At 42.3% G+C, this 20,192-nt stretch overlaps 1 protein-coding gene across 2 annotated transcripts in view; it reads left to right on the top strand.

Annotated features, from left to right (window-relative positions):
• Positions 1-20,192, top strand: part of NOX4 (NADPH oxidase 4) — a 154,576-nt gene that overhangs the window by 33,171 nt on the left and 101,213 nt on the right. For both annotated transcript variants that reach the window (XM_073318104.1, XM_073318024.1), the window contains exons 9-11: positions 4,568-4,787; positions 8,261-8,425; positions 8,579-8,641. In XM_073318104.1, coding sequence (XP_073174205.1) covers positions 4,568-4,787; positions 8,261-8,425; positions 8,579-8,641 — 448 coding nt within the window. The remainder of the gene's footprint in view (positions 1-4,567; positions 4,788-8,260; positions 8,426-8,578; positions 8,642-20,192) is intronic.

The following is a 20,192-nucleotide window of genomic DNA, read 5'->3' as shown; positions in this document are numbered from 1 at the left end:
CTGGTAATCTGTCTGTGCCTTAGTTCGCCATCTTACTGAATTTTTCCTTTTCATCCCACCTTTTTGTCTGTCTTGTCTGTTTAGATTATAAGTAGAGCTAGTCAAAATAACCAAAATTAGTTTAATGAAAATTTTCAAATTTGTTGTCTTTTTGAAATACTTGAAACCAACCATTAAAAAAAATTTTTTTGGTTCCTTTTCAATTTCTTTTGTTCAAAATTTTTATTTCAAATGTTATCAGAATAGTTAACAATTTTGATTTTGGTTTACCCAAGACTGGGTTTTTTGGTAAATAAGATTTGTATTTACGGAACAGCGCTGTTTTTGATAAACATAATTTTTTGATTATTGAAAACATTTTAGGAATGATTAAGAATTGAAAAAAAATAAAGGCATGAAATCTTTTGAGAAAAAACAAAAAAAGTTAAACAAATGTCAACAATTTTTTACAAATTGGAAAAAGGGCATCTTCTGACAGACACATTTCAACCAGCTTTAGTTTTAAGCTCATCAGCGCTGTAGCTATTTTATGATGTGTTTGTACAGTGCCAAGGTCAATAGGGCTCTGATCTTTCTGAGGGCGACTTTACCACGACCATAAATAATAATAATGACACTGGCCAGATTCTCAGTTGTTGTCAATGGAGCTATGCCTATTTACTTTTGGTCCAATATTAATGACAATAAAAACAAAAGTTCAATACAAAGATTGAGTAGAAGGTAGAAAAATATCACTGGTTCTGTTCTTTTTGTAGATTCCCACAAAAATCACAGAAGTTAACAATGGGAAAAGGTTTACTATGTTTTTCTGAGGAAATTCTAGCCCCTTTCCTTGCAAATCTTCCCTGAGGATATTGTCTAGTGTTTTTTCCAGTCTAATTTTACGGGTGGGTCTTCCAACCTTTGGAATGTATTTCACAGCAAAGTACAGCATGCTGTCAAGAGAAGCAGAGTGGACAAGTGGCTACAGCACTTAGGTGGGACTCAGGAGAACTGGGTTTTATGCTCAGCTCTCCTATTGTCCTGCTCTGAGACCTTGAGCAAGTCACTTCATCTGCCTCAGTTTCCCCATCAGTAAAATAGGTATAATGATACTGACCTCTTTTGTAAAGTGCTTTGAGATCTATGGATGAAAGGCACTATATAGGAGCGAGGTATTTTTATTGTTGTTATTAATGAGAGAATAACATTGAATAGGTGGAGGAGTCAGTGTAGTGGAATTGCAGTTCACCTTATGAGCTTCTGAACTCATAGCATAACACTAAAGATGCCATCCTGGCAATGGCACCTGTTGTACAGAATGTTGCCAACCATGATTAGTAGGCTTCAATCAGTGAATTCACTTTCAGCTCCCATAATTATTAGTTAACTTGTAGAAATCGTAAAACCAGAAATTTGTCATGTGAACCATCAGAAAATTCTCACTCGCTCATCTTGCAATCCTGAAACACTGATAGCCCGAAAGATCTAGTTAACCCATGTTATTTTTTGGTTTTGCAATGTTTTGTTTAATTAGAAATAATGCCTAGAGACACTCTATCATGGGGCCTTGTAAATGATTCGATTACCTTGTGCCAAGTGGTAGATGAGTTCATGCATGGCAAAGTGAAGTGCAACCATTAAAGGGCTTGTGTGTGACAATTTGTAATGGACAAATATTAAAAGTGTGTTTTAATATTACTATCCCACTTTGGGTATCCTCTGTGTTAGAGGTGACAGAGTATCCGAAACGTATCTCATCTGTCTAGCCCATTACCAGGATATCTAAGCATGCAGGGGGAAGCCATAGTTGGGTTTCCAACGCTCTGGTGGGGTGAGGAGCTAATGCTGCTATCTTATCTGTCTGAAGTGCTTCTATGTGCACCAATTACAAGTGTATCTGAGCGCCTCACTATCTTTAATTTATCCTCGCAACACCCTGTGAGGTAGAGCAGTGTCATTATCCCCATGTAACAGATGGGGGAACTGAGGCAGTAGGATCTAATGACTTGGTTAAGGTCGCATAAGAAGTCTGTAGTGAAGCAGGGAACTGAATCCTGGTCTCCCAAGTCCCCAGTTTGTGCCCTAACCATTGGACCATGTTGGCAGTATGTATCCTGTCAGGAGGGCAAGGTTGGGTTGGGAAGGTTGCTGCCACCACCATGCTTTCCTCCACTCCTGCGAGCCAAATAGCGCCAGGATGGCTGGTGTGCGGGTGGGGCATCGATTACATGTTTCAAAGGTGGAACTAGGAGCGTTGCTCACCACATTGTACCCAGCACTCAGGAGGTATAATGCTACAGACGTTTCGCCCAGCCATTGCTGCACAGGCCAGAAACCTCCTCCTCTCCCCAGCAAAGCCGTGCCTCTTAAAAGGTATAATTTAGCCATTTATATTTCTACCATCCCAGGCCATAATTTTGATATAATTCAAGCCCAAATTCTTTGAGTGGCAAAGGAAGGCTTCAGAAGAACAAGGGGGTATATTACTTATCTCATTACCTTCTTAATGATTCATATAGTGTCTGGAGGAATCCTAGTTTTCTTTTGGTATTTTTCCTCTTTCTGTTCTCCAGCTGTGTCTGTAAAATCCCATGCACGTTCGTGTTAATATCGATGTAACTCTCACCTGAGAAACATGTACAGCTCCAGACGTATCATCTGTAAGGTTGGATCCTGGCTTTTTGTAGAAGTGTGGAATGTCATTGCTGCGGCAACGCTGTCAAAGCTGCTAAGTTGTTACATCTGCTCAGTGCTTCTGTCCTTGGAGCTCCAGTGTTATCAGCACTAGCAGAGAGCACCGCTTGCTCAGCCAGCAAACCTCGATGTTACTCAGAGAGAAAGACCACAGGCACGGTTCGGTGACAAAGGCACTCAGCCAGATTTATTGCCCTCAAGGCACAATCCTAGTGACTCGCACAACTTGGACAAATACATTAACACATGAGTGCCCTGCAGCAAGGAGCAGTTCAGTCATCCGCGGGAGTCTCTGCTGTCCCCTTGGCCTCACAAAGGGCTAAGGCAAGGTACCTCAACATTTACAGACTGAGACAAACAACTGGGATTAACAAGTTACATATTGCCTTACATGTTTCATGACATCTGTTTGTTACCTCCCCTTGTACCCAGTTCTTTATATTTCAGAAAAACTTCCCTATTATTCTGTTAAACCATCTTATCTTGTACTAGATTGTGGTGTGTCTGTACTAACCTTCTGAAATATATTTGCGTGTATATCTAGTACCTTGTACGCTAGCAGCAACTTTGCCAAGTTTATGTACCCAACAGTGAATGTGTGAGCATCTGCTTTAATACATGGCCTGACTTTGGTTCACAGCCGCTGGTTCAGGCCTAAGGCCCTGCACCAGGCCCAGTGCTCCAGGCTCTCTCTCTGTACTACACATTTGATGGAGCACTGTATTGGGGTTCACTCAACGCAAGAGCTCCTCTTCCTGGCCAGGCATGTCATAGTGGCTTTCTTCCCAAATGGCAGCCCCTGCCAATAGTCAATCCATGGCTGCGATGGTCTCTCTTCCCATAATTCACAGTGCTCCCTCTTTGCGATTTGGCCCTCTGGGTAAATCACTATATAGTCCCCCCTTCCAGGATATCAAAGTCTCACCAGACCAGATGTCTGGGTGGCACCACCAACAGTGCTGTGCCCTTTCCGAGTGACTGGTAGGGGAACTCAGGCTCCCCCCCCCCCTTTTCTTATTGTTTCCCTGGGCTTCTTCCTACCCAGGCTTCTCAGACTTTATTTTCCCACAACTCCTCTGGAGTTGATCCTGCTTCCAGGGCCAGGATCCCAGGGCTTATTCTCCCCCCTGGGTTTCCTCCTCCTCCCCACCTCTCTGTTCTCAGAGAGTGACTACAGACTCTCTCCTTGTGGCCTCCTGCTACTAAAGACTTCATCTCTTTATATTCTTTACCCAGCTTCTCCCCCAGCTGGGCATTACCAGCAATTAGTATTTATAAATCCCTCGGCCTCCCTTCAGGTGCAACTATGAAAATTAATTGGCCCCATCTGGAGCCTCCTTAACTCCATCAGGGCCAGTCTGGGGTGAACACCCCATCATAATGACTTTTTTCATTTGACAGGTGGGTTTTCAGAAGTGGGATGTAGCTCGTGTATGATGCTGTCATGCACAAACATGAAATACACTGAATGATAGGAGTGCTCCCTGCAGTTTATAATTCTGCAATATTGTTAGGCCACTTGTGTTTAAGATTGCATTAAAACGAGGGCTTGTATAACACACAGAGTGTGGCTGAAAATAGCTTTGTGTGATTGAATTGCAAATGCAATTATTTAATTTCTCTCCGAGGCCCGCACAATTTCTCCTACCCTCAAGTAGTATCAGGAGTGCCAGATGGGTTGCAGAACCTCCACTTTAGTGACAAAGGGATCTATTGTTGGAACGTGTCAAGCTAATTCAAACTCCTGGAGGTAAAACAAAGTTAAAATGCTTGTGGAATATCAGCCTTTGATCAGCTTTGTGATGGCCTATAAAATCCTCTACAAATTGAGAGAAGTCGGTTGATTTTGATTGCTGTTTCAGTGTCTTTTTTGTTTGTTTGTTTCCTGTAGAGGAGTGCTTAAATACCAGACTAACCTAGAGGAACACCCTCCTGGCTGCTTTCATCCTAACACAACTCTCCGAGAGGATATTCCAGTGCCAGGCACTTTTGAAGAACCTTTTCCTGAATACGCTCCTGAGCCTTTCCCAGCAGAACTGGAACCATTTGTACAAAATAATTTTGTGAGAATTTGCGCTGAGGAACCCAAGTTCCAGTCGCACTTCCCAGAGGTCTGTATGATCCGATATTTCAGGTTTTACAGGCAATGCCAAGTCTTTCAGTCAGCCACGACCACTAATTATTACTTCTCTGGACCAGAAGTTTTAATAATGGAAAATATTAAAACCTTATCAGGCATCAGCCCACCCCACCCCCCCAGCTTTTACAGCCCGAGTTCTAGCCAGAGCCACAATGTCTACACAGCTATTTTTAGGGCAGCATCGTGAGCCCTCGCTAGCCCATGTCTGTCGAACCAGGCTGGGAGGCTGGCTGCTGCAGACTGTGTAGGCACACACTGTGTGACCTTGGGCAAATCACTTAATCTCCCCGTGGCCAAATCCCATCTGTAAAATAGGGCTAAGAATGCTTCCTATCTCCCACCCTTTGTCTATTTAGACTGTGAGGGTGAGATTCACAAAATTATTTAGCTATCTAAACCCAAGATGTAGGCACCTAAGTCTCAGTTTGTGCTCTACTGCGATCCACAAAACTCCTGCTGAACACCGCAGCTGCCTAAATTCACTCAGTGGCTAAGTTTTTTTGCAGTAAACGTTCCCTCAGCACCTGTGTTTCTGCCTCTGGGCATGCGTACTGCTGGCTCCCTCTAGATGTCTGGGTGCCTATCTCCTGCCTAAGCCCCAGAGCAATTCACAACCAGAGAAGACAGGCAGACAAACACCTATGTTGTGTGCCAGGCCCAGTTCAATGGGTGAGCCCAAAAGCTACCTACTGGAGCAGGCCGCTCAGGCAAGTTCACACAAAACAGCTGGGGTGAGAAAGGGAAGGAGAACTTCCTTTATAACTTTTAATCTAATGGTAAGGGTATTCACCTGGGATGTGAGAAACCCGTGGTTCAAGCTCCCCTCTGCCTGATGAGGAGGAGGGATCTGAATGGGGATCTACCACCTCTTAAGTGCTCTAACTGCTGGGCTATGGAACATGCTGATGTGGAAATAGAGAGTATCTATTTTAGAAAGACAGCCAATCTTGATTTAAAGACTTCAAGTGACAGAGAATCCATCACATCACTAGGTAATATGTTTCAGTGATGAATTACCACCTGTTAAAATTTCTACTTTATTTCTAGTCAGAATTTATCTACCTTCAGCTTCCAAACACTGGATCTTGTTATGTCTTTGGCTGCTAGATTACAGAGCTCTGTACTATCAGAAATCCTCAGCACACATAGTTATATAAAGACTGTGATAAAGTCACATATTAACGTTCTCTAGGATAAACAAAATAGATTGAGCTATTTACACTTAAAGTTAAGTACAGGCTTTAGTGCTTTCCTGCATAGTGATGCTTTCCTGAATTGAGGTCTGAGTGGATACCAATAGTACAGATGCTATAGACAAATGTATTAGCATCATGCACACAGATTCCACAGTGAGCAATACAATATAAACATAACTTTCATCTTGACCACCACTACAGATGGCTATCTACACCCGCCGAAAGCCTATTTTCATTAGTATCAAATTCAATGAGAATGTTAAAAAAGGAAGGAGGAGGCAGAGTTTATTCTAGAAAAATGTGAAAAGAGAAATGGAATTTTAGAAAAGATCAATAGACTCAAGATGATTTAATTATGATATATGTATGTCCCAATCCACCAATCAGAAACAGGGCTTCATTCTAGGATCTGTACAAACACAGTGGTCTACACGGTCCCTGTCCCCTGAAGAGCTGAAACTCTAGGAGCACAGAGCAACACACAAAATATCCAGTTCAGTATTGGGCCAAATATTACCCAAAAGCTCCTCAGCTGCCTGTCCCATCTGCCCTTCACCTTAGTCATTTGAGGAGGCATGTTGAAGTTGTTCCACTTTAATTAAATAACTGAATAATTCACTATTAATTGGGCCAGAGAAAGATTTAGAATGATTCTGTAGCCTTGTGATTAGGGCAGTCACCTCCTCCTCGTCCATTGGGACTACTTGCAAAGTAACGGGTAGTGTTCAATGGTTCCATGTCTAGTTGGCAGCCGGTATCAAGTGGAGTGCCCCAAGGGTCGGTCCTGGGGCCGGTTTTGTTCAATGTCTTCATTAATGATCTGGAGGATGGTGTGCATTGCACCCTCAGCAAGTTTGCAGATGACAATAAACTGGGAGGAGAGGTAGATACACTGGAGGGTAGGGATAGGATACAGAGGGACCTAGACAAATTAGAGGAATGGGCCAAAAGAAATCTGATGAGGTTCAACAAGGGCAAGTGCAGAGTCCTGAGTTTAGGACAGAAGAATCCAATGCACCGCTACAGACTAGGGACTGAGTGGCTATTCAGCAGTTCTGCAGAAAAGGACCTAGGGGTTACCGTGGACAAGAAGCTGGATATGAGTCAACAGTGTGCCCTTGTTGCCAAGAAGGCTAGTGTCATTTTGGGCTGTATAAGTAGGAGCATTGCCAGCAGATCGAGGGACGTGATCATTCCCCTCTATTCAGCATTGGTGAGGCCTCATCTGGAGTACTGTGTCCAGTTTTGGGCCCCACACTACAAGAAGGATGTGGAAAAACGGGAAAACATCCAGTGGAGGGCAACAAAAATGATTAGGGGGTTGAAGCACATGACTTATGAGGAGAGGCTGTGGGAACCAGGATTATTTAATCTGCGGAAGAGAAGAATGAGGGGGGATTTGATAGCTGCTTTCAACCACCTGAAAGGGGGTTCCAAAGAGGATGGATCGAGACTGTTCTCAGTGGTAGCAGATGACAGAACAAGGAGTACTGGTCTCAAGTTGCAGTGGGGGAGATTTAGGTTGGATATTAGGAAAAACTTTTTCACTAGGAGGGTGGTGAAGCAGTGGAATGCGTTACCTAGGGAGGTGGTGGAATCTCCTTCCTTAGAAGTTTTTAAGGTCAGGCTTGACAAAGCACAGGCTGGGATGATTTAGATGGGGACTGGTTCTGCTTTGAGCAGGAGGTTGGACTAGATGACTTCCTGAGGTCCCTTCCAACCCTGATATTCTATGAGTCTATGATTCTAAAGCTGTGTCTACATTTATGGCGGCATGTAAGAGTACAGACATTGCATGCTCAGCTAGCATGGTGAGATACGGCTTAGGCCAGTAGCATAGTGTAGAGTGCCCTACCTGCCTGAACCACCAGGGTATATACTCTGCACGGCTCTGTACACGTCCACGCAGTGCCTCCCGTGACTACCCTGCTATTTTTAGCAGTGTAGTGTCCTACTGCCTCTGGAGCCTTTCACTGTGACATGGAGAATCACAGAACCATAAGGTTAAACGCGAGGGTCATCTAGTCGAATCCCCACATTTTGACGTGTGGACACAGCCGGCATTTCACTGCAGCCTGTGGCTACATGTGTAGTGCCTGTATTTCAGATGCAGCCATGAATGTAGACATAGCCTAAGACATTAGTCACCATAAGGATGGTAGAACTAGGCTGTATAAGGAGTCATATTATTTTGAAATGAAAAAGGAAAAACATTCCTTGGAGTAATATTTTTGCTTTTCTTCTGCAGACTTGGCTTTGGATTTCTGGACCTTTGTGCTTATATTGTGCAGAAAGGCTCTATCGCTATATCCGCAGTTACAAACCGGCCACGATAACTTCAGTGATAAGCCATCCCTCTAATGTCCTTGAACTACGAATGAGGAAAGAAAACTTTAAAGCAAGGCCTGGTCAGGTGAGTTGACTCACAGCACATAAAACTCCAGCTTCTCTTATGCAAGGGTTGAGGGATGCTTTTAACTTTGGGGTATTGTTAGTAGCAGCCATAACCGAATGTTTTGAACGTAGCTTTTTTACCATTCGTTTTTCTCTGGGTGATTTATTTCAGTACATTATTCTGCACTGTCCAAGAGTGTCAGCATTAGAAAGCCATCCATTTACGCTCACAATGGTAAGAAATCCATTTACTTTGAGTTATGCATTTGAAGTAGTTTCCCATTTATTTATTTTTGGTGAGGGAGTGTTCTCTCTCATTTGCAGTGAAAATTCCTTGAATAAGAGCTTACGGTTCATTTCAGAGGTTACCGGTGAATATAAAGTGATTGTTATGTCTCTCAGCACTTTGTGTATTTAATTTTGTCTACTGTTGAGAAAATGATCATAGGAACTTGTTTTCTAACTTCCATTAGTGGGAAATAATAATAATAATAATTAATAAAAATCCTTTCTATTTTGCTCATTCAAATATAAACAAAACAGCACTGAAAATCTTTATGTGGAATTAGGCAAAAACTTTTATTTTGTCTGTTTGGTGAAATAAACTTAAACAAAGACATTGCGTCAGCTTCTTTTAGTTTAGTCCATAAGTAAGTTCCTTTTCAGTCTTCTGCTATGTTGGTGATTTGTTGTGAAGTTTACCAGTGATGTAGGACCAGTGAGATGGTACAGTTGGAGAGTATGGGCCTATTTTGTTGTCTTATTATGACTGATTTACCCCATTGTAAGTGTGAAAAGACCAGAATCAGACCCATTTAATTTAAATATTAAATAGAAAATATCTTTTGATAGTTCTCCCTGTATTGAAGTTGACAGATTGGACAAATGGCAAGTGTGATGTCAGGTTCCAAAATAACAACCGCTGCTAGCAGCTAGCATGGAATTGACCATTATAATTAAGGACACTTGACCAGATCCTGCAGATTTTACTCTGGCAAATCTTTGAATTGACTCCTCTGGGAACTTTGCCAAAGGAAAGACTGCAGAAGTGGGCTCAGTGGTGTAAATTGACAAGTTCATTTACATCAAGTTGATTGCACTAGTTGACGATCTGGCCCACTATTTGAAAAAGTCTGTTACAGTGATGACACCCATTGCAAGAAGCAAATCTCAAGACTGGGTGAGACAGATATGGTTTCTCAGTCAATATAAATAATTCATTTATATTCAAATACAGGGTTATGTATTTTCAGCTGAGTACAAATATCTAGTTGATAGATTAGTTTAGATCTGTAGCAGAATCATAGAATCATAGAATATCAGGGTTGGAAGGGACCTCAGGAGGTCATCTAGTCCAACTCCCTGCTCAAAGCAGGACCAATCCCCAATTAAATCATCCCAGCCAGGGCTTTGTCAAGCCTGACCTTAAAAACTTCTAAGGAAGGAAATTCTACCACCTCCCTAGGTAACGCATTCCAGTGTTTCACCACCCTCCTAGTGAAAAAGTTTTTCCTAATATCCAACCTAAACCTCCCCCACTGCAACTTGAGACCATTACTCCTTGTCCTGTCCTCTTCTACCACTGAGAATAGTCTAGAACCATCCTCTATGAGATGTTAACAGCCTATAGGATAGGTCCATCAATGTCTATTAGCCAGGATGGTCAGGGATGCAACCCCATGTGCTAGGAGTCCCTAAGCCTGTGACTACCAGATGCTGGGACTGGACGAGAGAGGATGGATCACTTGACAATTGCCCTGTTCGGTTCATTCCCTTGGAATCATCTGGCACTGGCCCCTGTCAGAAGACAGGATACTGGACTAGATGGACCATTGGTTTGACCCAGTATAGACGTTCTTATGTTCTTATATAACATAGTATATACTGCTTTAAATATTCCTTCGTATTAAATTGCTGTTTTGACATTAGCTCTGATTTTTATTGCCCCAAATGTATTTCAGTAGCACTTTAATTACACTGCAGTAGATGCTATTACTGGGTGGTTTATTGCATAATAAGGACTTGAAACATCTAGACTTATAATAGTCTTCTCTGTCCAGCTTTGGCAGGGGACAGTAGTTTCCAGATGTCTTTCTAGGTCATTGTTGTGCCTTGGGCTTCTTCTTTGCTTAGAAAGCTTTTTTCACTGCAATATAATGCTAGACATAGGACGAGGCTTAAGGGTACGTAGGCAATATCTTTACTCAGTAATTTTTCCCCCCTGCTGCTGTCTGACCTACTCGTAGGTAGCAAGCATTAATGATTTCAGTGTGAGTTTTGTCAACTTTTCTTATTCTTTTACATAAATAATAATAAATAATAATAATGATCTCTTCTTGTTATTTTATAATGTGCATGGTGCTTAATAGACAAGTAAAAGTGATAGATCTGGGAGCTTACAATGGACATAATGCAGCAAGCAATGCCAATAGACAAAGGCTGGAGGGAAGGGGAGTATGGGCACAGAAGGAGGGCTTTGCATCTTTATTGGTCCCTCTTAAAAAAAAAAAAAGGTTTAATATGTTGCTGCTTGGATTAATGCCCAGTAATAAGGCTGGGGTGGAAGCCCAATACCTACTCCCATTGAAGCCTCTGGCAAAACTCCCACCTGTCTCCATTGCAGCCAGAGTGTACACCAGATCCCAGCCAAGTGAGGTAAATGAGGTGGCATTTTGTAAAGAGGTGGAGTAATTTGTGCAATTTAATAGTCGCCCCCCCCCCTTGGAAGGGGTAAGGCATGAAACTTGTATGTGGATTTGGCAAGGCAAAGTCCATATCACTACCTAGGGCTCAGAGCTGCTCTCCTGCCTACTCCTACTGTGGCTGCTATTTTACCCTCTAAGCTGGATCAGCAGTCAAAGGCTTCAGTGCCACTTGTGCAGCCTGGTGAAATCACTGGATCCATGCAGTCATTGATCCTCCTCCAGCCTGCCCCAATGACTGAAACATTTTGCTACTTGAAAACACATTTTTCTTTTCTAATATGAAAATTCCATTTATTTTTATCCATGCTTTCATTTTGTCTCGCTCAAAATTTCAAGTTTCCAGAGGGGTGAGGAAGAGGAAGCACAGCTTCTGCAGTCACCTGGAGGAATCCTGCTGGCCAGCTCAGCAAATTATTTTGGGAGCTCTCAGGTAGCTCACAATAGAATAGAAGTTGCACCATTCTTGAATAGGGTACATCACCCTCCCCACTGGCTCTCTGCTATCTTTGTACAACTTTTGTCAATATGCTCTCTATTAAGCAGATTTAAGAATATTTATTTTCCTAGGTCCCTTTCAGAGCATCGAACAGTCACTCCCAAAGTGCTGGTTGGTGTGGTATTCAAAAATTCTTCTACTTGGACCCCTGTGTGCCCAATTTCCTTACTTTAGATGAGTATTTCCTATCACTTTTCACAACAAAACCCCAGTGGAGTAAGATAAAATAAACATGGAATCTTTCTTTTATTGCAGCCTCTGTGCCATTGCTTCTGAACTCCCACAGGGCCTTGTCCAGAGCTCATTCAGATCAATGAGAATCTTTCCACTGGCTTGGAGGGGCTTTGGGTTAGGGCGACAGGCTCATTATGCACTTTAATAGGGGGCTTGCCGAACAAGTTAACAAGAATGTTCAAGGCATTTTACTTTTTTTGTTGGCAAGGATTTTTTTTTTTTAAATTGTATATCACTTTTAATTAGGATACGAGATGTTCCTCTCTCTGTGTTACGCAGATTAATCTCGTGAGTCCTATATTTCTGGGTAAATATATATCTTTGGCCAGGATTTTCAGAAGGGGCTAGTGATTTTTGGATGCCTCCATTTTTGGGTGCCCGATTTGAAATTCCTTAAAGGGACCTGATTTTCAGAGGGCTGATGCTCAGAATACTATGAAAATCAGGCCCATTTAAGGTGTCAGAAGTTGGGAACCTCAGAACTGAGGCACCCAAAATCAGTAGTCCCGTCTGGAAATCATGCCTGCAGTCTCCAGAACATCTCTCTACACGTGTTAATTGCTCAGCAGTTTCTCTGTGAGTGGGAGGGTGGAATTTATGTATTCTGTCATGCAGTTTAATGCTTAATGCCTGGAGCCATCTCTTAAGGCTCTTCAGTAATAGCAAACATCAACAGTTATGTTTGTTTCAAACACCGTAGTGCTGGTCCTGTAAAAGTTCAGTTCGGATTTCCAAAGCATTGCTTTCACTCTTTTTGGTATCATCAGATCAAAATTCTCCTTCCCTTTCTTTCCCCCTTCCAAAAAATATGTACACATTTATGGGGCTGATCCTCTCATTTACACCAGTTTTAAAATGGTTCAACTCCACTGTTGTCAGCAAAGTTGCTCCTGATATTAACTACGCGAGTGAGAGGAGAATCAAGGCCAACAGTTTATATGGAAAGTTTTGTAGAAATCTTTGTCTTCTGTTTCTTTCAGTCTCAGTTCTAGATCTTCCACTCATGGGTACTGAATTTCCTCATTTTATAGATGCTTAACCACAAAGATGATTATTTGCTAGCAGCATGAAACCACAATCCTAGTAATTTATGGTTGCACATGTTTCCTTTTTACTGATGAATGACTTCAGAAGAGGGATTCTCATTTAAAATATTCATTGCAATATTAGAAGAGAAGTAGCTTTTTATGTAATACGTTGGCATCACTTCTTGTGTTGGCATATCGTGCTTGGCTCTATGCCTTGGAGCATACGACTTTACATTTTGCAAATGTAAAGAGCTGTAGAAGTTACAGGGTCCTTTCATGTGGTCTCAGTTAAACCCACTAAGGAATCAAAGCAAGCCACAATCTTTTACAAGCTATAAATATGTAGCTTGGCTAATAGATAAACTTGCATCTACCCTAAATATCATTAAGTACATTGTATGGGGTAGCTGTGCTAATTTAATTATGTTGACTTTCTTGTGGAGGTGCGATGTAGCTTATTTTACAGGACTAAAAGAATGTGCATCTTTTCGACATGTCTTCACACGGATGTTGACTGTGTTAAGCCTTTATCCTGCACCAGGATCAGTCACTGATAACCAAATTTCAGTTGTGGATCTGAGCTAAAGGTTGGAGTGGTTCAGATCTGAGGTTTTGATTCAGACTATTATAGAGGTGTGAGCCAGCCACGAGGTTTGGAGCAGGGCAGAACTTTCCAGAAATGTAGGGATGCTCGGATCCCCTTTGCCTTTTAGTGGTGCTCCCATCTCTAATTAGAATTCAACACTGTATTTCACAAAGAGGGGCTATTCCTTTCAGTTGTTTTGGTGTGACTTTAGTCCTGGATTCATGACCTTGCAAACTGACATCCTCTGTTCTAGCACATACAGAAATTTAGCAAGCTTTTCAAAAACGTCATGCCAATGTGCCTTACGTGTAGCCCGGAAGCACCACCTCTGATGGGAGAGATTCCATGGCCCATTCAGTCCTTGGTTTTGCTACTGAGACTGCCAACAAGGCTGTTATATAATTGCCTGTTGTGGTGGTGGTTTTAGAGACTTGTCCATTGGGTGCCTTTTATGATGATCTTAATCAATTTCCGATATGCCCATCACCACGGTATCTAGGCATTATGGCGAAGCTGAATTATCACGTAAAGTGGCTTCATTATCTTCTGTTTTATGCCAGTAAAGTATAGCTGACACTGAAATTGGTGATTCCGTTCTAAATTCAAAGAGATTGGGAGCCAGAGGGCTGTCCTCTTTAGTGTCCAACAAGGATTTCCTAAATTTTATACTAGAAAGATTTCAGTAGTTCAACACTTCAGCATAATAGTATATCGACACTTATTATTGTAGCCCCTAGAAGTCCCAACTGAGATTGGGACCCAACTATGCCATGTGCCGTACATATGCATAGTAAGGGACAATCCCTGCCCCCAAAAGCTTGTAATCTACTTAGAGAAGACAGACCAAGGGAACGACTTTACAGATGGGGATCTGAGTTGTAGTGATATTGAGTGACTTGCTCTAGGTCACCCAGGGAATCTGTGGCAGCGTTGGGAACTGAACCCTGGCCTCTCGCGTCTCTGTCCAGTGTTTAAATGGCAAGACCATAATTCTTTTCTTCATTAAGGTTATTCAAGCTGCTCATTCTGCTGCTCTCTAGCTTGCAGAACATCGTTTAATTGGAACAGGTGGAGCCGTAACTTGATTCCTTTAGCAAGAAGGGGTACGTTCAATAAGCCCTCACTTCTTTTCTTTAACTTGCTCACACCACACTGTGTCCCTCTGTTTTGCTTTGGGTCATAATGGAAGGGGGGCGAAAGGCAGAAAAGGGAAGATTTTTATTCTTGGCTTTTTTTTAAGATACTGAAAACTATGCAAGCACAGATCCCTCTGAGCTAGAGCTGATTCTGCTCCCTGGCTTTACACATCTCCTGGTAATGTTGAGGTATTTCTGTTACCCTGCTTTACTGTCCGAACCAGTACCTGGCGTCTGCTGGAGACTGTCCCTTTGGCATTGCGTTTCAGATGAAGGCTCCATTCAGTTTGAGGCCAGGCCAGTTCACAGGTATGGGCTTTGGTACTTCATCTGACAGTGAGAAGGCAGGACTACTGTTGGCATTGCAGAATTTTACTCACCACCCCTTCTTCCCCAGCATCACAGTTTCATTGTGCCATTCTCAGAGAAAGCAGAGGGAGCTATTTTGTCTCAGTCCTTTCTAGAGCATGCTTAGCTCCATTGAACAAGTTCCAATCTTAACATGGCTGAAATATCAGAGGAGACACAGAAGAAATCTCCTTTCTTTGAGGCACTGAAATCCAATGGCACTGAGGTACTGTGACATCAGATCTCTTTTGGCTGTAGAGCTCTGTACTGCCATTTGCAGCATTTGTGGAGACCACAGTAAATCTTAGCCCACTATTTTCAAGTTCCTCAGTGAGAGAGGAACAATTATCTGAGGCCCAAGTACCTCTAGTGCACATAGATCAATCATCATCTGTCTGTGACTTCACGCATGGAGATTTCATCCTTTCTCCATCATTTCCTCGTAAACCAACTGTGACGGGTTCCCCGCGGGGTGCCACCTGGAACCGGGGTTCCACTGTTCCCTCTGGCCCACCAGCCTGACCCACAGCAGCCTCTCTCACTGTGCTGCTGTGACAAGCTATAGACCACTCCCAGTCCTACACTCCCACCAGCATTCGCACAGGCAGGGACACACCCAGCTGCAGTTACATGCAGGCTGACCAGCCACTGCATGAACCAACAATAGAGAGGCTACAGCCAAGATACCTCTAGCTTCCCAGCCTAGGACCCCAGAGCTGTACTGCCCTGCCTTGGTCAAAACTCGGACCAATATGAATTTATTATCCAGTTCGCCCCTCCCTCAATGTGGAGAGGAATATGCAACAAACTTGTGTTAACCAAGCTGAGAGTTTTCCCCAAACACTTCACTCAAAGTACACTGATTTAGATAAAGCAAAACCAAGTTTATTAACTACAAAAGGATAGATTTTAAGTGATTATAAAGTGATAGCAAACGGATCAAAGCAGATTACCCAGTAAATAAACAAAACTGCAAACTAAGCCTAAAATACTAGAAAGAGAGGATATGAATTAGGAATTTCTCACCCTGGCTGCTGATACAAGTAGGTTTGCAGATTCTCAAGGCACAAGCTGCACTTGCTTTTGCAGCTTGGGCTCTCCACCCTGGTTCCAAGTTCTTTTCTTTCAGCGCTTCTCTCACGTGTTGAGTTGTGGGGGAGTGAAGAACAAGAGATGATGTCACTCCCTGCCTTATATAGCTTTTCCATATGGCGGGAACCCTTTGTTTCAAATTTGGTTCCCAGACCAGTTTGTGAAAAAATACAGGTACCCAAAATGGAGGTCAGAGTCATGTGGTCTGGTCACATGTCCTTGCAGAGTCATGGCAGCCATTATTTACAAGCTGGCCGAAATGTTTACAGGAAAGCTAAGCTAATGCACAGCCCATTTTCTTTGTCGATGAGCCGTTAGCACTGTCTGGCTTCTTCATTGTTGTACCTGAAAGACTGGCTGTGGGTGTTTCCCACAGTAAGCCCATTTGAAATACAGATCCATAGTCAATATTTATAACGTCGGATACAAAAATGATACATGCATACAAATGGGATAATCATAGTTAGCAAATCATAACTTTTCCAGTGACACCTTACATATCCCATCTTGTACAAAATGCATCATAATTATGCCATGATCGTATCATAATAATATTACTATGATGGATATTGGGTGTAGTGTCATACCAACCTTCTGTTGTTAGCATTAGTTGAAGCATGTGCCACCCACCATAAATCCTCCAACACTCACCTGTAGCTAACATTAAAAATCCACACGCTGTTAAGTTATGAAGGCTCACTGTTAAGACTTCTTTAGTCCAACCTACCCAGGTCAGAGTGACTCTAGCCTCTTCTCTTTCTGTGAATAACATTGTAATGCTAGCCTGTTCACTTTTTGTGAATAGCATTTTTGTGTGGAGTGCCTTTGGAGTGCCTTTGTTGCGTTGCATTCGCCAAAACCCAGTATTTATGTATTAACACAGTGATTTTCAACCAGTGGTCTGTGGACCGTTGCGGGTCTGCAGACTATGTTTAAATGGTACACAAAAGGTTGTCATTACCCTAGAACAGTGGTTTTCAACCTGCGGTCTGCGGACCAACTATGTCTAAGATTTCCAAAGGGGTCTGCACCTCCATTTGAAAATTTTTAGGGGTCCACATATGAAAAAAAGGTTGAAAACCAATGTATTAATGTGAAGCAAATCACTGTGGTAGTATTTGCAGTTAAAAACCTTTAGACCTTGCCTTTTTAGAATGACAGTTTCTGTCTGAACAGAAAAATTGAGGGACTCATTTAAACTTGAGTTCTTTATTCATGTACAATGGTGGATAGATCCAATCCATAGCTCGCTGCATGTACCAGGGTTTCCTTTGTATTATGTAGGCTTGTTTCCATGGGTAATAAGGCATGTTTTTGTATAGAGATACTCAAAATGTCAGCACAAAATCCAAACATGTATAAAGGAATGAGCAGAGGCAGTTACCAAATCTTGTTTGATTAGACATTCTCAAAATATAAAATTCTATAAAGAAGTGATAGTTAATGAAGCCGAGAGAGAGAATTACCTGAAATAGTGTACTCGTGTACATGAAAAATTTTAATATTGCTTCTAGGTGTCTCCAGGCTATTATTTATTTATGCATTTTCCATCCTCATGGGCTTCTCCTCTGAACTCTGATCTTTCCTTATTATTTTTTTTTTTTACTTCCCACTTTGACTCAGAAATATGTAAGTTCAGTTGACCTAAGGCTTTAAAAAGCCTGACAAATTTAACTTAGGCATGTGTGGGTTGAGGACTAGTGTTATGAAGCTGTCAAGTATGTGCCTGACACCTTGTTAGAGTGATCTGAACAAATGAAAATGTGAACGTTATTTAAACAAATGTAAACAAGAATGTGGAAGCAAATGCTTCCTTTTGCTTTAGCGAGGAAGGTTTTTATTTTACAAAGCCGTGGATTGCGTTATTGTCTTATTGGAGGCCTGATCCAACATTCATTGAAGTTAATGGGAAGTCTGCCATTGACTTCAGTGGAATTTTAACAGTCCCCCCAGTGAAGTTTGACTCTGTGTCTTCAAGCAAGTAATGTAGTACTATGCAAAGAACAAAACTGGGAAATGTTGGAGATGCCTATGTACTGTACGGTAAACTCAAGAAAGAAATGATGTACAACAGGAAACCGAGATACCTAATATTTTTAAGTTGTTAGAAATTTGTCCTTGTAAAAATAGGTAAGAACCTCAGGAAGTGGCCTAATGCTAGCAGATTAATACAAGAAAAAAACAAATCTAAAAGTGATATGTTTTTAATGAGCTTTATTAAGTTCTTAATTCTTTTGCATATGGTAAACTTGGCTTTATGAGATGATCTACAGAACACTCAGGGAGATGCAGATATTGTGAAGTATATTGCTGGCAAACTTATGCAAGTCCCAGGGGCTTGTCTGCTTTTCATACAAATAGAAAATCAAACAGCTGTGTGGAAAAGAATTTAAGTGCAACAAAAATAATGTAGATGAACCTTTCTCTTGCTCATTGTGTGCTGCCTTACATCCATTTGCTTTTAGATTTTTGTTTTACGCATCAAGTTTATCTAAACAAAAAACTTTACACACGTAGACTTATACTTCAGATACTTACAAATATCCACTTATAACAGCTACAAGAGCTGAGATCTTTTAGGGTTTGCTACATAGTCACTGAGATTTTCTTTTGCTGTTAGCTCCTGCTTTGCCAAGAACATAAGAATTGCCATACTGGGTCATACCAAAGGTCCACCCTGGCTGGATGGACCTTTGCAAGACAAAATTGTTTGCATGTTTGGGCGTTCTAAATACGTATGCTCAGGCTACAACATTTTGGCCCCTATCTTCACAGGTATTCAGGCTGATTTCAGTGAAAATTAGGAGCCCAGCCACCTTTTAGGATCCAGACTTCTGAGCCTTGCAGGATAAAGGAGAGCCGAAGAAATGGCTAGCTAATGAAGTTGGGAAGAGGTGTTTTTTAACTGGAATAAAACTCTTCCATATTTTGGTCAGCTTAGGAAGATAGGGCCAGATAATGGCAATTAATTGATGCTCCGTGTTGGGGTGGTACAAAGCTGCTTCACCCCAGCCAGAGTTCCTCCACCATCTCACTACCACATGGGGTAAAAGAGAAGACTACCCCCTGCATCACCCTTCAGCAAGAGGCATCATGGACTTCACAGAACTGCCATGGACCTGAGTTTGGTGTACGGGTACTGGACGGTGTTAGCGGCCTGTGATATACAGGAGGTCAGACTAGACAATGTTGTAGACCCTTCTGTGCTTAAACTCTGTGACCGGCCTCTATTGGGATGGCTTGTGCTCCAGCAGGTGTCAGCACGAAGTAGTCTCTACACTCAAAGTGCAGAGACTGTGCTTGTACCAGATTCTGCGTGTGGGCAGTTCGTTACACTCTCCTCCTCTGCCTCCGTGGACATCCACGCATTGACCAGCCACACTCTGGTTCATAATCTGGAAAAAAATGACTGTATGTTATGCATTGAACTCTGATTTCACTTTGTCTTTGCTACTTTCAGTGTTTCATTGTGCAAGGACAGTTTCACACCTGACTATGACACCTCCAAGGTTGGGAGGAGACATGGTCATTCTGACTGCTCCTCTTGGCAGCGTTGAATTGAGTAGGTTCCTCTATCAACTGCCGTTTAGAAGTATTGGTAAGCCGTGCACTTGGAGTAGCGGGGATGGAAGGTCTGGAGGGGAGAGAGCCTAGCAAAATCATTTGTTTCAGTTTGCTTGGTAGTGCAATAGTCCATAAATATTTTAATTCTGGTTCCATAATGGTATCGTGTCCTGAGACACCACTCCATAGGTCCACAATTCACTTCTTTTGACCTTCTGAGAGTTTCTCTTCAAATTTTTAGTCAAATTTGTGGTTGCATTTCTCTCTTCATTGGGTGTTTCTAACCAGTTCCACGTCTGGTTGCTACAAACTTTTTTAACGTGGCTGAAAGGCATGGAAAGGGTCCAGTTACACAGCTGATTGTGGATCTGCTGGTCTCTGCCAGGCAGTGGCTGGTGTTGGAGGCAGTGTGGAGTGGTGGAACCCCAAAAGGAGCTCCCAGGGGAATCCTACTCGGTGCACCGCTATGAGCAGAGCCAGCCATCCTCCTGCCCCCTTCTGTTCTATTTGGTGTCTGATATTGCTCCCATCACTGTGGTATTCTTCCTGCCCCCTTTGGAAGAACTAGTAGATAGTTCTTGTGCTCAGGGGCTGCTG

The sequence above is a fragment of the Lepidochelys kempii genome, chromosome 1 (genome assembly GCF_965140265.1).
Source record: "Lepidochelys kempii isolate rLepKem1 chromosome 1, rLepKem1.hap2, whole genome shotgun sequence".
NCBI lineage: Eukaryota > Metazoa > Chordata > Testudines > Cheloniidae > Lepidochelys > Lepidochelys kempii.
Note: the sequence above shows the minus strand (reverse complement) of the source record. Positions and strands in the feature narration are given on the sequence as shown.